The 16,113-nt window shown below is 37.6% G+C and overlaps 1 protein-coding gene across 8 annotated transcripts in view; it reads right to left on the reverse strand.

Moving 5' to 3' along the window:
• Positions 1-11,317: 11,317 nt before the first annotated feature.
• MIER1 (MIER1 transcriptional regulator) overlaps positions 11,318-16,113 on the reverse strand; it is a 65,552-nt gene continuing 60,756 nt past the window's right edge. For 7 of the 8 annotated variants that reach the window (XM_054483883.2, XM_054483901.2, XM_054484006.2 and 4 more), the window contains one exon: positions 11,318-14,791. In XM_054483883.2, the coding sequence (XP_054339858.1) occupies positions 14,463-14,791 (329 nt within the window). In that variant the 3' untranslated portion in view covers positions 11,318-14,462. The remainder of the gene's footprint in view (positions 14,792-16,113) is intronic. The other variant, XM_054483955.2, reaches the window with a different exon arrangement.

Raw genomic sequence — 16,113 nt, forward strand, 5'->3', positions numbered from 1 at the left:
CAAGTATTAAAATTCCTTTGTAACTGCATACAGAGACTAATCCAGAGCCAGAAGTCTGCCCATATTTTAGAGGTTGGCATCCTGTTAGTTGAGACTCCGTATGTAGAAAATACTGTTTTATATACAATTGCTTTTATGAATAGTACGTATGACTGAATATCCAGTGTCTTGTGGCATACTTGTGGTAAATTAGAAGGAAAGAAGTGCTAATCTTTCTGTTTTCAGGGTATTTCAACTGCATTATCAGGTTTCCAAGCTTCTGAGTAGCTTTACTCATCAAGTAGAGGCATTTTGGTACAAGCAGACTCAGCAGAGGTGGAAGCACATTAAGTTGTGTCAGAGGGAGAAGCATATTAAACCTTTTTTAAAGAAAAAGATTGTGGTAAAATACACATAAAATATACCATCTTAGACATTTTTAAGCATACAGTTTAGTAGTGTTACATATATTCAGTTGTTCAACCAATCTCCAGAACATTTCCTTGCAAAATTAAAACTCCATACCCATTAAACAGAAACTCACCATTTTCCCCTCACCTCAGTCATCAATAACCACCGTTCTTTACGTTTCTATGAATTTGACTACTCTAGGTATTTTATATAAGTGGAATCGTACCATATTTGTCTTTTTGTGGCTGGCTTATTTCACATAGCATAATGCCCTTCACATTATTCCATGTTGTGTAACATATGTCAGAATTTCCTTCCTTCCTTAAGTCTGGATAATATTCCATTGTAGGTGTACCATTTTGTTTATCCAGCCTTTGGTTGATGGGTACTTGGGTTGCTTCTACCTCTCGGCTATTGTGAATAATCCTGCTATGAACATGGGTGTACAAATACTTTTCAAGATCCCACTTTTTTGTGTGTGTTTTTTTAGACAGAGTTTCACTCTTGTTGCCCAGGCTGGAGTGCAATGGCACCATCTTGGCTCACTGCAATCTCGACTTCCCGGGTTCAAGCGATTCTCCTGCCTTAGCCTCCGGAGTGACTGGGATTACAGGCATGCACCACCACGCCCATCTAATTTTTGTGTTTTTAGTAGAGACGGGGTTTCATCATGTTGGTCAGGCTGGTCTCGAACTCCTGACTTCAGGTGATCCACCCGCTTCCACCTCCCAAAGTGTTGGAATTACAGGCATGAGCCACTGTGCCCTGCCAAGATCCCACTTACTTTTCTTTTGGGTATATACTCAGAAGTGAAATTCCTGTATCATATGGTAATTCTAATTTTTTTGAGAAACCACTAGACTGTTTTCCATTATGGCTGGCCCATTTTAGAATCCCACCAAGAGTGCCCAAGGGTTCCAGTTTCTCCACATCCTCACCAACACTTGTTATTTTCTGTTTTTCAGATTGTAGCCGTCCTAATGGATGTGATATAATCTTGTTCTGGTTTTGATTTGTATTTTCCTAATGATTACTGATGTTGAGCATCTTTTCATATGCTTGAGGTGATGTTTAGTTGTAAGAATTCTTTATATCCTGGATTTTAACCCCCTTAGATATATATGTCTAAGGATATATATATATATATTTTTAACAGTAACATATAATGTATAAATAACAATATTTATATTATTAAATTAATATATATATTTAAGGATTATATATATATTTAACAGCTTTCCTCGTGTTTTCTAAGAATTTTGTAATTTTATGTCTTAAATTTAGATCTTGAATATATTTTTGATTTCTGTATATGTTGTAAATACATATTTAACCTCTTTAGATACAGGGTATCTGCATATATATACAGATACATCTTTATACGTCTCTATATCTGTGTGTGTATATATATACACACAGATATATCTATATCTAAAGGGGTTATATATATATATATATACACATATATATATATATAATTTTTTTTTTTTTTTTTTTTTTTTAAGCACAGGGTCTCACTCTGTCACCCAGGCTGGAGTGCAGTGGCATGATCACAGCTCACTGCAGCCTCAATTTTCTGGGCTCAAGAAATTCTCCTACCCTAGCCTCCTGAGTAGCGGAGTAGAGGTGCATACCACCACACCCAGCTAATTTTTTTGTAGAGACGGGGTTTTGTCATTGCTGCCCAGGCTGGTCTCAAACTCCTGGGCTCAAGCAATCTGCCTGCCTGGGTCTCCCAAAATGCTAGGATTCCAGGTATAAGGTGCTGTGCCCAGCCCCTTTATCAGATATATTATTTGCAAATACTTTCTGTCATTCCACAGGTTACCTTTTCACTCCTTTGATTATATTCATTGACTTTGATGCACAGCAAAGTTCTGAATTTTTATGTAGTCCAGTTATTTACTTTTACTTTTGTTGCCTGTGCTTTTGGTGGCATATCCAAGATACGCTGCCAAATCCAATGTGAGTTTTATAATTTTACGTCTTAAATTTAGATCTTGAATACATTTTGAGTTAATTTCTGTATATGTTGTAAAGTAAGGGTCCAACTTCATTCTTTTGCATGTGGATATTTCATTTTCCCAACACCATTTGTTGAAGAGATTGTCCTTAACACATGTTTTAATCAACTTTAAAAAACCCTCTTAGAGTCTGATTTTTTTCTAATTTGTTGAAATTAGAATTCATCTTTTTGATAGCTTCTTGTCTCACTTGGCTTCCTTGAAGCATAGGCTGTCAGTATTGGGCAACACTATAGATGATGCACTGCTGAGAGGAGAATGCCCAGAGCTGGTGCCATTGTGTACCCGCAGTAGGTCAGCAGTTACCAGGTAACTTCAATTCTTCTTTCCTACAGTTCTCATCACTTGGGGCCTATGTATCCATTGGTTCATCCATCCATCAAGCCAGACTGAGTTCACTGGGGCCAGCATCCATCCTCTAGTAGAGGCCTGGCATCTACAGATGAAGCTCAGAGAGGCACACTTGCCCGGTGTGGTCAGGGAACCCGCATTCAAACCCCAATCAGTCTGACTTCAGACACCCTTGCTCTTCACCACCATGCTAGGTTCTCGTTTCTCTTAAGTCTGTCTGTAATAGACTTGGCAGTACCAAACTCATCACCGCTCTATACTTGTCAAATACTATTTTTCATTCATTGTTCACCCACTGTGGATTTAAAGCTTAAGCATGAGATGGTGGCTGGTTTAATCTGAGAAGGCAAAGCAGCCATGCTTTTCCAGCTGTGCTAAAAGTGCCCTCTTGTGGCAACACCTGCTTTTGGCAGCTAAATGATGGAAAGCAGTTTAAGAGGAAGGAAAAGCAGTATTTACTGAGGGCCGACTGTGTTTTCACTGGGTTGGGGCTAGAATGTGCCTTCTCATATTTGGTCCTTCCAGCACTTTACTGGTGCATAAATGGTGGCTTTAGCCAGGCTAAGGAATTTGTCCAACTTCACTCACATGAGAAATGTAAACCTGGACTTTGATTCCAAAACCCCTTTCTTTCTGAAGAATATATTTCATATATCATCCCTCGTTGTTAGAGAAAGAAACAGGAGGGTTTCATCAAGAGTGCTTTATCATATCTGCCTATTTATCTTTCAGATAATTTTTTTCAGTGAATATTTTTGAGGACAGTGTCCACAAATGATGACAGAATTATGAAAGTATAGCTGAGATATGCATATGAATGTATGGGAGGAGGAATTTCATTCCACCTGGGAATGGTAGGAAAGGTTTCCTTGGAGAAATGGCATTTGAGCTGATTCCTGAAAAACAACTAGGATTTGCCTGAGAAAATACTGGTGGGGACAGCCAACCCACCTTCTAGGGCCTCTGTCCCACTCCTTGACTGGAGTGCATCTCTCCTTATAGTACGTGCCCTCGTCTCTGTGGGTCTTCCTTGACCAGCCTATCTGAAATAGGCTCCCCTGCCCTCACCACACCATGTTCTCTTCTCTCCCTTATTTCATCTCCATAGCACTTCAGGCTCTATGAAGACAGAGGTTTTGGTCTGTTTTTTTAGCATAGCAGGGCAGAAGCATGGCCTCATTTGCATTTTAGAAAGATCACACCAGCTGCAGTATTTGGATTGTATACTGTATGTCAGAGGTTAGCAAATTCAGATGTCTCACAGGGGCCAGGTGTGAATACCTAGAGTGAGTGGTGGGGCTTGGGGTACATACCTGCTCAAAGGCATTGAAATAAAACAAAAAATCTGCCAGCTAGACTTAGCCCACTGGCTACCAGCATGACTAAGTTGAACTACTACAGATGAGATTTGCACTATGACAGGATCACTGGGATTGCTGCGTGGATGACTGTCAGGTGGGGATCACAGAAGGGCAGGACTGGAGGTGAGTGTATCAGATAGAGCAGGCTGTTGCGCTAGTGAGAATGATGAGGTCCTATAGTACAGTTGTTTCTTTTTTCATAGAAAAGAAGGGATTTGAGTTATTTTAGGAATTAGAATTAACAGGTGATGAGACTTTCTTTTTTTTTTTTAAGTAAAGTTGTTTTTTTTTTTTTTTTTTTTCCTTTTTTGCCTAAATTTGTCTTCAGGAGACCATTTTAACTTTGGGAACTTTTTTTTAATTAAGTATTTTATTTAATTATTTTCAAGAAACCAACTTAAATACTTAATTAAAACTTGAGGCCTATATTGAAAACAGGTTTCCTGATAGTTTCCAGAACATTATTTGAAACACCTGTTTCCTCAACTAAGATTTAAAAATTTAATAATCCACTGTAGGATGCTGAATAGACTTCACCCATTATCACTTTGGATTTTTTTTCTTTTTTTTTTTTCTTTTTGAGACAGAGTCTCGCTCTGTCACCCAGGATGGAGTGCAGTGGCGTGATCTCGGCTCACTGCAACCTCTGCCTCCCGAGTTCAAGTGATTCTCTTGCCTCAGCCTCCTGAGGAGCTGGGGCTACAGGCTTGTGCCAGCACGTCTGGCTAGTTTTTGTATTTTTAGTAGAGACAGGGTTTCATCATGTTGGCCAGGCTGGTCTCGAACTCCTGACCTCAAGTGATCCACCCGCCTCGGCCTCCCAAACTGCTAGGATTACAGGCATGAGCCACTGCGCCTGGCCTGGATTTCTTGATATCTTGTTGTTTTCATCATCAGAATTACGAGTTCAGCTTCTCTCTGGACTAAACTGGCAGTTCTCAGGGTGCTGCGGCGCTAATAGTGACGAAGTAGACAAGATGGCCACATGACACTGACAGTGAAACCAATCATCTCACCGGAGTCGTCAGGTGAGCAGAACCTTTCCCTAAGGGCTCATGGCCCACCTGTGCTAGGGCTGAGAGTCCAGTGCTGCACATGGCCATCCCATGACCTAATGAACATCTAAGCATGCATGCTTGCAAACCTAAATATTTTTAAAGCTGATTTTGATCTACCAATACAAGAATGCTGATTGTCCTGCATTTTAGGTAAGCCAGTAAGTTTTGATCCAATTATTTTAACTTACAAAACATAATGGTGTACTTTCACCTAACCTCAATGCTTTCCGAGTATAAAAGCAGGAACGTTTTTGAGGTGACTAACTTACGTTTCCAAGAGTTTTCCAAAAAGGTAATATTTGAAGTGTAGCAAGAAACAGTGCCTGCTATACCACAGTAAAAATACATTTATTGAGCCATTTTTACATGCTACACAGACATTTTTTTTAGCACCTTGCGTAATGACACATTTTAATCCTCTAAACAATCCTTTAAAGTTAGTCCTAGTGTTATTTTAGAGGTGAAACAAGCATGGGAAAGTTTTATTGTTGGACAGTGGTATTTGTGAGACAGTCTTTGCTTAGAATATAAATTGGTCTTTCTGTAAAGCCTATCTTTTTCTCTGAGGTCATGGAGCTTCCTAGAACAAGCAGTAAAGTATATGATGTTTGAGGGTGAAAGAAATGTCACAGTACATATTATTTTATATCAAAATATATCTGAGTCCCCATCTTGCCACCTACCAGGAAATTCAGTCCCAGTTCTTCGCTAAGGTTACACAAGATCCAAGAGAATTGCCTGTGCACAGAAGATACAAGAGGGACTCTTGTCTTCAGTCCATCATGCTCACTGCTGAACTCCTTAGTGACCAACTCTAAGGTGTCCTTTGAAGGCAGATGGTACAACAAATTGCAAACTTTGCCCTGGTGATAGTTTCTACTACTGGAAGTTCCAGTGCCTAGAGTCCAACCTGTTTTGTACTCCATGTAGTCATTCCTCTGATGTCTTTCTAGAGAATGAAGCTCACATTCCTGCCATTCTCAGAGCCTACTAACATCTTTTTTCCAACTGGGGGAATTTCTCTTTTCTAGAGTTCAGAGTTGTGGGAAAAAGCTAGGAGAAAGATTGTTTGCAAGCAGCATGTTTTCTATTCTACAACACACATCTTCCCTAAACACAAAGACCTGACTTAGAAAAATAGGTAAACAAAATCCAGATCATTGGAAAGAGCAAGTCTTACAACTTCTCAAGGTAGCTCAGTTTTATTTGTAAATGGGGGAAAATGACGTTGTGAAGATTGTTTTATAATTAGTGCCGTGCTTTTAACAGCAATCACTTAAGAATGGTAGATAATATTTGCAGTAGACTTGTTTTATCTGCCTAATAGTCTTTCTCTGTGACCAGCCTATTTTCCTTTTGAGGGAATGCATCTTCCCCAGCTGTTGTAGCCAAATAAACCCAAAGGGTGCTGCCATCTTATGATGAAGACCTACCTGCCTAACCGCACAAAGACAAGTTGGGTAAAGGGTAGCTAATAGTATCCTACTTCTCTGGCCATCGGGATTGACTGGACAAGGGTTAAGCCCATGGCTCTAGCCATGAATACGTGTGAGCCATTAAGTGCCATGAAGGAAAAGGATACAGGCATCCGACATTGTCAAAGAAGCTCAGTCTAAAGTTGCTGAACCTCGGGACAAGTCATTTTTCCATTTTCGGCCTTGGATTTTCCCTTCTGTAAGACAAGAGGATTGAGTGAGAGATTCCAGAAGGACCGCATCTGGGCTTTGGCAGCCTATTCTCACTCACCTGCTTCATTTATAGGCTTCCGGTTGCTCTGCAGAAGGCTCAGAGTGTGCAAGGTTCTTTGTTGCTGCTATACAGGTTAGAGTGCACCTGCTAATTTTTCTCTTTGCCAGTTATATAGAAAGTAAAGGCAGTTGGGATCAGCTGCCAAGTGAGCACCAGCAAAAATTTGAAAGCCACTACAAGTTTGCAATTCTGAAATCCACAGGGCTCTGAAAACCAAGCTTTTTCTTGTCGAATTTGGCTACAAAATCTGACCTGAAGTTCATGTCAATACATTTTATTGTGGCCATATATCCAGCCGTAGGTTTGAGAATGTGCTGTGGATGTGTTTTGAAATACCGCTAGCCACAAGGGTTTTGGATAAGGGATTGTAGACGTGTACTATTACCTACCTGGTCATTAGCCAGCACTCTCTAGGGACAAAATATTTTCCTATAAGGTGTCTCATTTATAATCTCAACAGACCTACTGGCACATTGGTATCCTTATTTTACAGATGGCCAGTTTAGAGGTTTTGCTTACCACAGATTATACAGTAATGGCCAGATGAAGAGGAGAAATCTTGAAACGTGGCTGAATTTGGATGAGTGGGTATGGAAAAAGGTGGTATGATATAAAAAAAGCTGTAAATATTTTGATTGGGAGGATTCTGAATAAAATAATATTTTAGGCTATCCCTTGGTTGAAATGGAGGAACAATATGAGGTATAGTTGGAGATAAGGAAATGCAAGGCCAGGTACTGTGGGCTTTCACTCTTTGTTCTGGAATATTTAGAAGAACTAATAAACATTTAATGTGGCTCCAAGCATCAGATGAATCCACTGCTTTCCCCATTAGACTTATAGGATATACCTTGTGAAGACTAGAATGGATATAAATGACAGTGGTTCAGAAACACTTCCTCAGTTTGTCACATGGATGATGAGTTGACTTTTTGACAAACTTTAGGGAAGGAAATAAAGGGCTCTGATACCGCTAGTATTCATGCCACAAAAATGGGACTGTGACTCTCTGTGGAACCCAGAAGGCAACTGGGACTCAGGCTAGCAATGTGGTCACTGACATCCATGTAATTGTTTCTTCTCTTCTCCCCAGCCTCCCCCAAATCAACAGGTTTTAGAGAGTGGGAGAATGTGTAGGTATAGGATTACACAAGCAATGGGAGATGCTGTTTTCCATAATTTAACCAGGCAACCCTTTGAAGAAAGAAAAGTTTTCAAAAATCCTAGAGTCGGAGCTCCCCCAAAAAGCAAGTAAAATGGTACCCTCTACCAGTGATGCAGTAACTGGATGAAAACACGTTTATACTACTACTCAGATGGAAGTGAAGAATGGCGGCGGTACAAAGGGCAACTCAAGATGTATCCCCAAAGGCAGAATAGAACAGTCACTGCAAAGAGTAGCTAGAATTAGGCCCTAAGCAGGAGAGACAAATGATTATAGGCTATGCTATAACCTATATGCTAATATGTTCAGTGAGTAAGGGAAGAGGCATGGTGCTTGGATGTGGGTGTATGATAGTGAGGAAAACAGACTCGACCCTCCCCCTCAGGAGGCTTACTGTCGGAGGGGGAAATAATCATGCAAAACCAAATGACACCTGGGACAAGTGCTATGAGACTTCTTTAATAAGGGAGTCTGACCACTTTAAGTCCACCACGTTTGGCATATGAGCTTCATTACTTTTCCTAACTATACATACACACGAAAATAGATCCCTTTGCCAAAACTGGTATCATTCTGTTCAAAGGTATCTACAACAACTCCCATCTGCTGCAATCCTAAGGGAGCTGTTTTATTCTAACCTACTAGCACTAGCTACAAGAATTTTGTGGCCAGGTGTGGTGGTCACACCTGTAATCCCAACATTTTGGGAGGCTGAGGCAGGCGGATTGCTTGAACCCAGGAGTTTGAGACTAGCCCTGGCAACACAGCAAGACCCTGTCTCTCCAAAAAAAATAAAAATTAGGGTGTGGTGGCCCACACCTGTCCCAGCCACTTGGGAGGCTGAGGTGGGAGGATCCCTTCAGTCAGGGAGGTTGAGGCTGCAGTGAGCAGTGATCATACCACTGCACTCCAGCATGGGCAACAGAGCAAGACGTTGTCTCCGAAAAAAAAAAAATTGCAGATGTAGTCCACGTATGTTCATAGTGTTTTTTAAATGCAAAGATTTGTCTACTAAACACTAGAGGCAAATGCGTAAAACAACAAAGGGGGCCACACAGCAAAGCAGTTCACAAAGCTTGTAATTCAGGATGTTTGAAAGCTCAAAACCACCAGCCACCCAAGTAAATTTCTGTCATGTACAAATATGTGCTTAGAGGGGATTAAGGGAGTACCTTTCAAAAATAATAAAAAAGGATATACTCAGAATGACTGGCACCACTATTAGCTCCTAAGCAGAACTAGTTTCTCATGTTCACTCAGCTAAAGCACAGATGGTGACAAGAATAGACTAAGGAATTTGAAAAGCCGCTCTTGGGAACAAGCTCTTAACCTAAATCTAGATTTTCTGGTCAAGAATTTAAAGTGGCTCAGATCAATCTATTCTGATGCAGTTCTCTACCTGATCTTGTTTCTGGAAGGAACCGCCCCCCAATTCAAGGCCCGTATGTTTTCTTTTTAAAAATGTTTAAGCTCAGACATGGTGGCTCACGCCTGTAATCCCAACACTTCGGGAGGCTGAGGCGGGAGGATCACTCGAGCCCAGGATTTCCAGAGTGGCCTGGGCAACATAGACCTTGCCTCTACAAATAATAAAAAAAATTAGCTGAGCATGGTGGTGCACAACTGTAAACCCAGCCACTCAGGAGGCTGAGGTGGAAGGATTACCTGCGCCCAAGGAGGTCAAGGCTGCAGTGAGCCATGATCTTGCCACTGCACTCCAGCCTAGGCAGCAGAGTGAGACCGTCTCAAATAATTTTTTAGAAGTTTATATATTCCTCATATTAATCCAAAGTCAATTTCAGGGATCATCATCTAATTTTGCTGAGTGAAACCATTTATTTTGGAACTACCCGAACTCTACAAATTCCAGTCAGTGTGCAGAACAACACAGCCAACTCTCTACATTGAGTCAACCATTCATGTTAATTAACAACGATGAGAATACCAAAAAGTGAATGTTCTATAACCAGGCCAAATTTGCATTAGGCCTCCTCTCTTCCAAACTTCAGAAAATCAGGAGATTCTCCACCTAATAGTAGTGCTCTTGGGACAGTGAATGACAAGAAAAAAGGGATGAGTGAGTCCTAAATAATCCACAGCTGTTACGGTAGAACTGGCTCTGCAGGAAATCTTTGTTTTAAAAGACAACATTTCTTAGGGAAAATCATGCATTTCATGTTGGTTAATTTCCAGCAAATACGAAGTTTGACAAAAGAAAAATATTTAGTTAGACTTATATGGCAAAGAGGAAGGTAAACTCATTTTCTTGAGATCGTGCCTATTTCTCTTTCTGCTGTCTCTGTACTCAGAATATACTTCTACCATTAACACTTATCTGCTGCCTTCTTGAAGAATAGGGCATGCCACATCTCTGAAGCCACAAGCCAAGCAAGCATGGTACCTGGTACAAGTATAGGCCGAAATATTTGCTGGATATTAGAGTATATGGAAACATAATGAAAGCTTGTCATCACTGACATTTAAATGTGAAACTGTCACCATCAGTGTGGACAATTAGAATCCATCTCGTTTACGTGGCAATTCTTCGATATTCTTCACAGAATAAGTAGCCTTTAAAAGTGTGTTCAAATTACTTCTTACTCAAGAGCAAGCAAAATGGCATTTTAATTACATTATACATTCTATAATTCTTTATACAAACTAAAGACAAACTGAAATTAAAAATAATCATATTCAGAAAAGGAAAATCTCCACGTCCGTATAGTTGGCAAAAGATCAGCACAATACTAAGGGTACGTGACAAGAGTTTATGGAAAACTGCTATTAGAAAAGAAAGAGGTTAATCAGATATTCAGATACATGAAATCAGTCTGTAAGTGGGTGGATGGATGTGTGGAAAACCCTTTAAGATTTTGCAAAGGACGAACTTGATATTAAAGAAGATAGTTAATTTTTATGGTAAAAAGTTGTATCAGTAGAATTATGTGATACAGAAAAAGTCATTTTGAGAGAAGAAAGTCATTTTTAGAATAAAAGGTTAAAATTTGGAAACTCCTGTTCTGTATGTTACATGGTTTTCCACACTGGCATTTTTCATGAATATGGATTATAGTTGGGAAAACCTTACTATCTCTGATTTGGTATTTAGTTACATACCCCTAGGGTCATCAGCACACATGTAAATATTGCCTATTATATTCACCAGCCCTCAGTTATTCCAAGTGCCCACTCCTAATTATCCATCGATAGCAAAGAAAATATTGTGACAAAACAAGTTTTATTTTGCAAAACATAATGTTATGTGAACTCCACTACAAAATACGGGAACAAATTATTTTTAAATTATATAATCCAGCAGAAGAGAAACAGAGTGAATGGAGGTCTAGGGACTGAAAGGATCTCTTGTGGCGAAGGGGAAGAAGACAAAAATACATCACCCAAGATGCGGTAAAGGGGACCAAGAACCACTGAAAAAGTAGTGCAATATGTCTAGGAATAGAAGAAACAGACTGTGTATATATATATATATATATATATATTTGCATTGTCAATAACATGCATCATTCAAACAATCTCTAATAAAATCTTAGTGAATTAATCTAATGAAAATATTCACACACTATTATGTAGGCAAATATGTTTAAAAAAATATTTTAATAAGCATATTCAGAATGGCAGACAAAGAATGGGAGAAGGGGATTATTTTACAGTGCAAAATTACTATGCATAAATTTAACATCTAATTTGAAATTTTAAATGCCTATTTAAATATTACTTCAAATACATTTTAAAGCTCAACAAACTTGTGTTGAACTGAATTGCAGATCCTGAACTCTATTTAAAAGTACATCATGAAACAGAAAATACCCATTCCAAATGAAAATGATAGTGCTTTGTTGGGGGTGGGAATGAGGCGGGGAGACTAAATCACTATTAACAGACTTCTTTTCCCAATGCAATTTGTCAAAAGTTCAAAAGTTCTGAAATGTACTAAATCTTAAGCAAATTAAATTCATGATATTACTAAAACTTTTTAAATAGTGCAATGACTTATCAAGTTATAATGGCTGCATTAAGAACAAATTATTGTGTGAAATACCTGTATAAACACAAAATACAATTAAATATTTCTTTACAAAAAGCTGAGCATTACGCATAATAGTGGAATGTCTTTCATTAGGTGTATTTTTTAAAGATTAACAAAAGTAACATTTCCTAAAATGTATACATGTGCCATATTTTTGCAAACATGCCTGAGAATTTACTTAAAACGTTTCTGTAGTAAGAGTTTGCAAGAACTTCACAAACCTGCAAATAAAATGCATCTTTTTAAAAAGGTGAAAATGGCATCTCCAACACTGCAACAATTCAAAAAGTACAGACAGCATCGCTCATCTTTAAAAACATTTCTATAGACCATCTTTGACAAAGAGCTAGGATACTTTGGATTCATTTAATAAAAAATGATTTAGAAATCAGATTGTGACCATCTGCTTGCTAAAGCTACTGCCATTCTGGATAAATTAAAAGTTTTAACTAAAACAAAACAAAAACAACAAAAAACTCATACTTCTCAACACTTCCACCCAAAACTTTGATTTACTTAGATATGTATGTAACAACAGTGAATGTCCATTAAGATGAAGTCAAGTGTTGCAAAGTGGCTTTTAACACTGTTTGGGAAAAAAAGTTGTTCACATTGGTGAAGGGAAGCAGTCTGAACATATGTTAACAGTAATACTTCATGGGGGTAAGGCCTGAACGCTAATTTCTCAGTGCAAACCTTCACTCAATTGCATCAGACAGTTGAGCCATTAAAAACTAAGACGACAGAAGCTTTAAAAAGGCATTGGCTCTTGAACTGATGGCTGAAAAATGAACTGGAAGAAGCATTTGGAGTATGCCTGTGTGAGAAAAACAAGAATAATTAATATTTTATAAAAGTTTGGATATAGGTTGGTCTATCAGCTATATAAAACTACATTATTTAACAAGAATTTAGCACTAAAAATAAAATGGCACTTTTACAAGGCTATGCAGATGGATAATCCTATCTGTAATCACACAGAGCAATGATTATTGTGTATCTTATTTTCACTTTGGAAAAGCATTATCAAATCTGAAAAATTGGATTGTAAACAGTAAAGTTTGAAAAGTTTTCAAACTTCACTTTCTCTTCATAAAATCGATACTGCCTGCCAACAGTTGTTCCTTGTGTGTGCCAATATCTAAGTATCACTTGACCCCCTCCTTTGTTTATATAATGCAGAAATGGGAAATTTTATGATGCATATAAAAATAACAGGATTCTGGTCAGCATGATATATTTAAGCACTTAAGCTGACATTAAACTTTTGTCTTGCTTCAAAAATAATTTTGAAAATTATAGCAAATGCAAAACAAACTGCAATCTAAGCATCATGCTTAATTTCAGAATTCTCAAATTACTTGCCCTTAAGTAGAAATCTGAAAAAAAAAAAAAAAAATTTTATAATCTTTTATGAATGCTTTTACCACCTGGATAAGAAATACGACTTAACTACTACACAAACACTTAAAAATTCATTAGAAAAACCTTAGCAAAATAAAATGAAAGCTGACAGACTCAGAATAACAATTCCTCTCATAAAAGTTTACCAACTGTACAAGTTAAGAAAATTATACAAGCTTTTGTATTAAGAAAGGACAGCTCAGTCAAGACATATGTACTGTAAAAATCTTTCAAAGGCTACAAAGAATCTGGAAAAATACAGAATGTATTTCTTAAGCCCAGATAAGAATATGGAAAGACATCATTGATGTCAACAATTTTACATATACAAACCTGACCTGGTTTATTTTTAAACTTCTATATATAAAAAAATCATGCTAGCATAATTTTCAGGATTCGTAAGGGTTTCCTTAATAAAGATACTCAAACTGTTTGGTGAGAAAAATCTCTGTTTTAAAGACATTTCAAGAAACGCAGAGAAATTGGTATTAAGCAGAAATTTGGACTTGAGTTTTTTCCCATTCATCCATCAAACTAAGCAAAAATTACCTTGTAGTGAAATTTTATGATTAATACATCAAATGAGAAGGTACAGATATATCTTTAGTTCATTCAAATTTACCAAAATTAGTAAATTTGAATGAACTAAAGATACTCAAATGAGAAGGTAGAGATATATCTTTAGTTCATTCAAATTTACTAATTTTTAAAATACCCTTAAAAGAGTCTGACAGCTTTAAAGTAAAAAAATCTGCAAAAGGCAGAATTATGAAACCTCATTTCCTAAAATTAAGACTCAATTCAAATTTTCAAACTGCTTCAAGGAAATCAACTTTTTAAGGTAACCCATCAACCCTGAAAATTTTAGTCACACCAGAATTTACTCCAAAGAAAGTAAAATAGGTCTAAAATTTAGTCATCTGTGTTTTCAAGTTCTTCAAATTTCCCATGTGAGACTGCTTCTTGGAAAAATTCAGAAGAACCTGGACTTTCTTTTCCATTGCTGTTCACCCTTCGCCTTTTGGCAGGTCTCTCACTTTTTTCATCAAAATCATTTTCATTTCTTGCAGTCATATGGGCAAGTTTTGGGTCAGTGGTAAGGTTATCTGTTTCATAACCATTAGTATCCATATCTGCATGAAGTGGTTTCTTATTTCCACCTGTTGGTCCATTAATGTGTAACCCTTCAACTTTTACTTCCTCTTTGTTTAATATTTCACCTGGTCCATTAGATGACACTCCTAAGTTGAAAGAAATATATATGAAACCACAATTAGAAAAAAGTTAAATTTGCAAACTATTATAAAACGGCTTATTGTAGTTACTGTTATCAAGGAAGCAAGGTATCAAATACATAGTCCAAATTCTTGCTCTATTATTAGCTATGTCGCCTTAGGCAAATTATTTACTCTTTCTGTATCTCCATTTCATTACATATATACAATGAAGATCATAATAGATATTCCTCACAGGGTTGTTGTGAAAATTAAATAAGTTAATAAATGTAAAGAACTAAGAACAGAATTTGGCATATGTTAAAAGCATAATAGGTATATGTGACAGCAAATAAGCACTGGATCCAGCAGTCTAAATAAGCTGAATTAATGGAAAATGCAATAAATTACTCAGATTTAACAAAAGGTTTTCAACATTCTAAAACCAAGAAAAAGCAAGATGAATGCTCTTTCTTAAAAAAGCTTGAGTAAACTGCCATATAAAGGCAAGATGTCATGACTTTCTTATTCTTCATGTAAATCTATGGGAACTGTACTTTAAAAGATCACACAAGGCTGGGTGCAGTGGCTCACGCCTGTATTCCCAGCACTTTGGGAGGCCAAGGCAGGTGGATCATGAGGTCAGGAGTTCAAGACCAGCCTGGCCAACAGGGTGAAAACTTGTCTCTACTAAAAATACAAAAATTAGCCAGGCGTGGTGGCGTGCACCCTGTCTCCCAGCTACTCAGAAGGCTGAGGCAGCAGAATCGCTTGAACCCAGGAGGCGGAGGTTGCAGTGAGCCGAGATTGTGCCACTGCACTCCAGCCTGGGTGACAAAGCGAGACTCTGTCTCAAAAAGAAAAAAAAGAAGATCACACACTATTTACCTAAGTAGACTTAAATAATCTGTCATAATGTTAAAAAACTAATGCCGCACTATCCAAGCATATACTTGAAAGTGCTAAATTATTTACTTAAGTAAATACAAATTACTTAAAAAGTAAATACAAATTCTATAATAGGTGAGAAAAGTAAAAGCAAAATTATTCTAATAAAATAAAACAAAAGTTCATTTTAGACTGTAAAATGGAATGCAAATTTTGGTGATAGGAAGTAAAATATAGGATGCATCACTGAATAATTACAATTTAATTGCTTGAAAAATATTCAGCATAAAGGATGAGCCTCAAATACTGTATTCTGATCAAAGAAAATATTCTATTTTGACCAACTCAAAAATGCACTCAAATCATGAATGCACATGGGGATTATGCATCACAATATATTGAAGAGAACAATTCTGTAGGAACAAGTCCAAAAAGCTAGCTGAGACTGTGATTAGGTCAAA

This window comes from Pongo pygmaeus, chromosome 1 (assembly GCF_028885625.2).
Source record: "Pongo pygmaeus isolate AG05252 chromosome 1, NHGRI_mPonPyg2-v2.0_pri, whole genome shotgun sequence".
Classification (NCBI taxonomy): domain Eukaryota; kingdom Metazoa; phylum Chordata; class Mammalia; order Primates; family Hominidae; genus Pongo; species Pongo pygmaeus.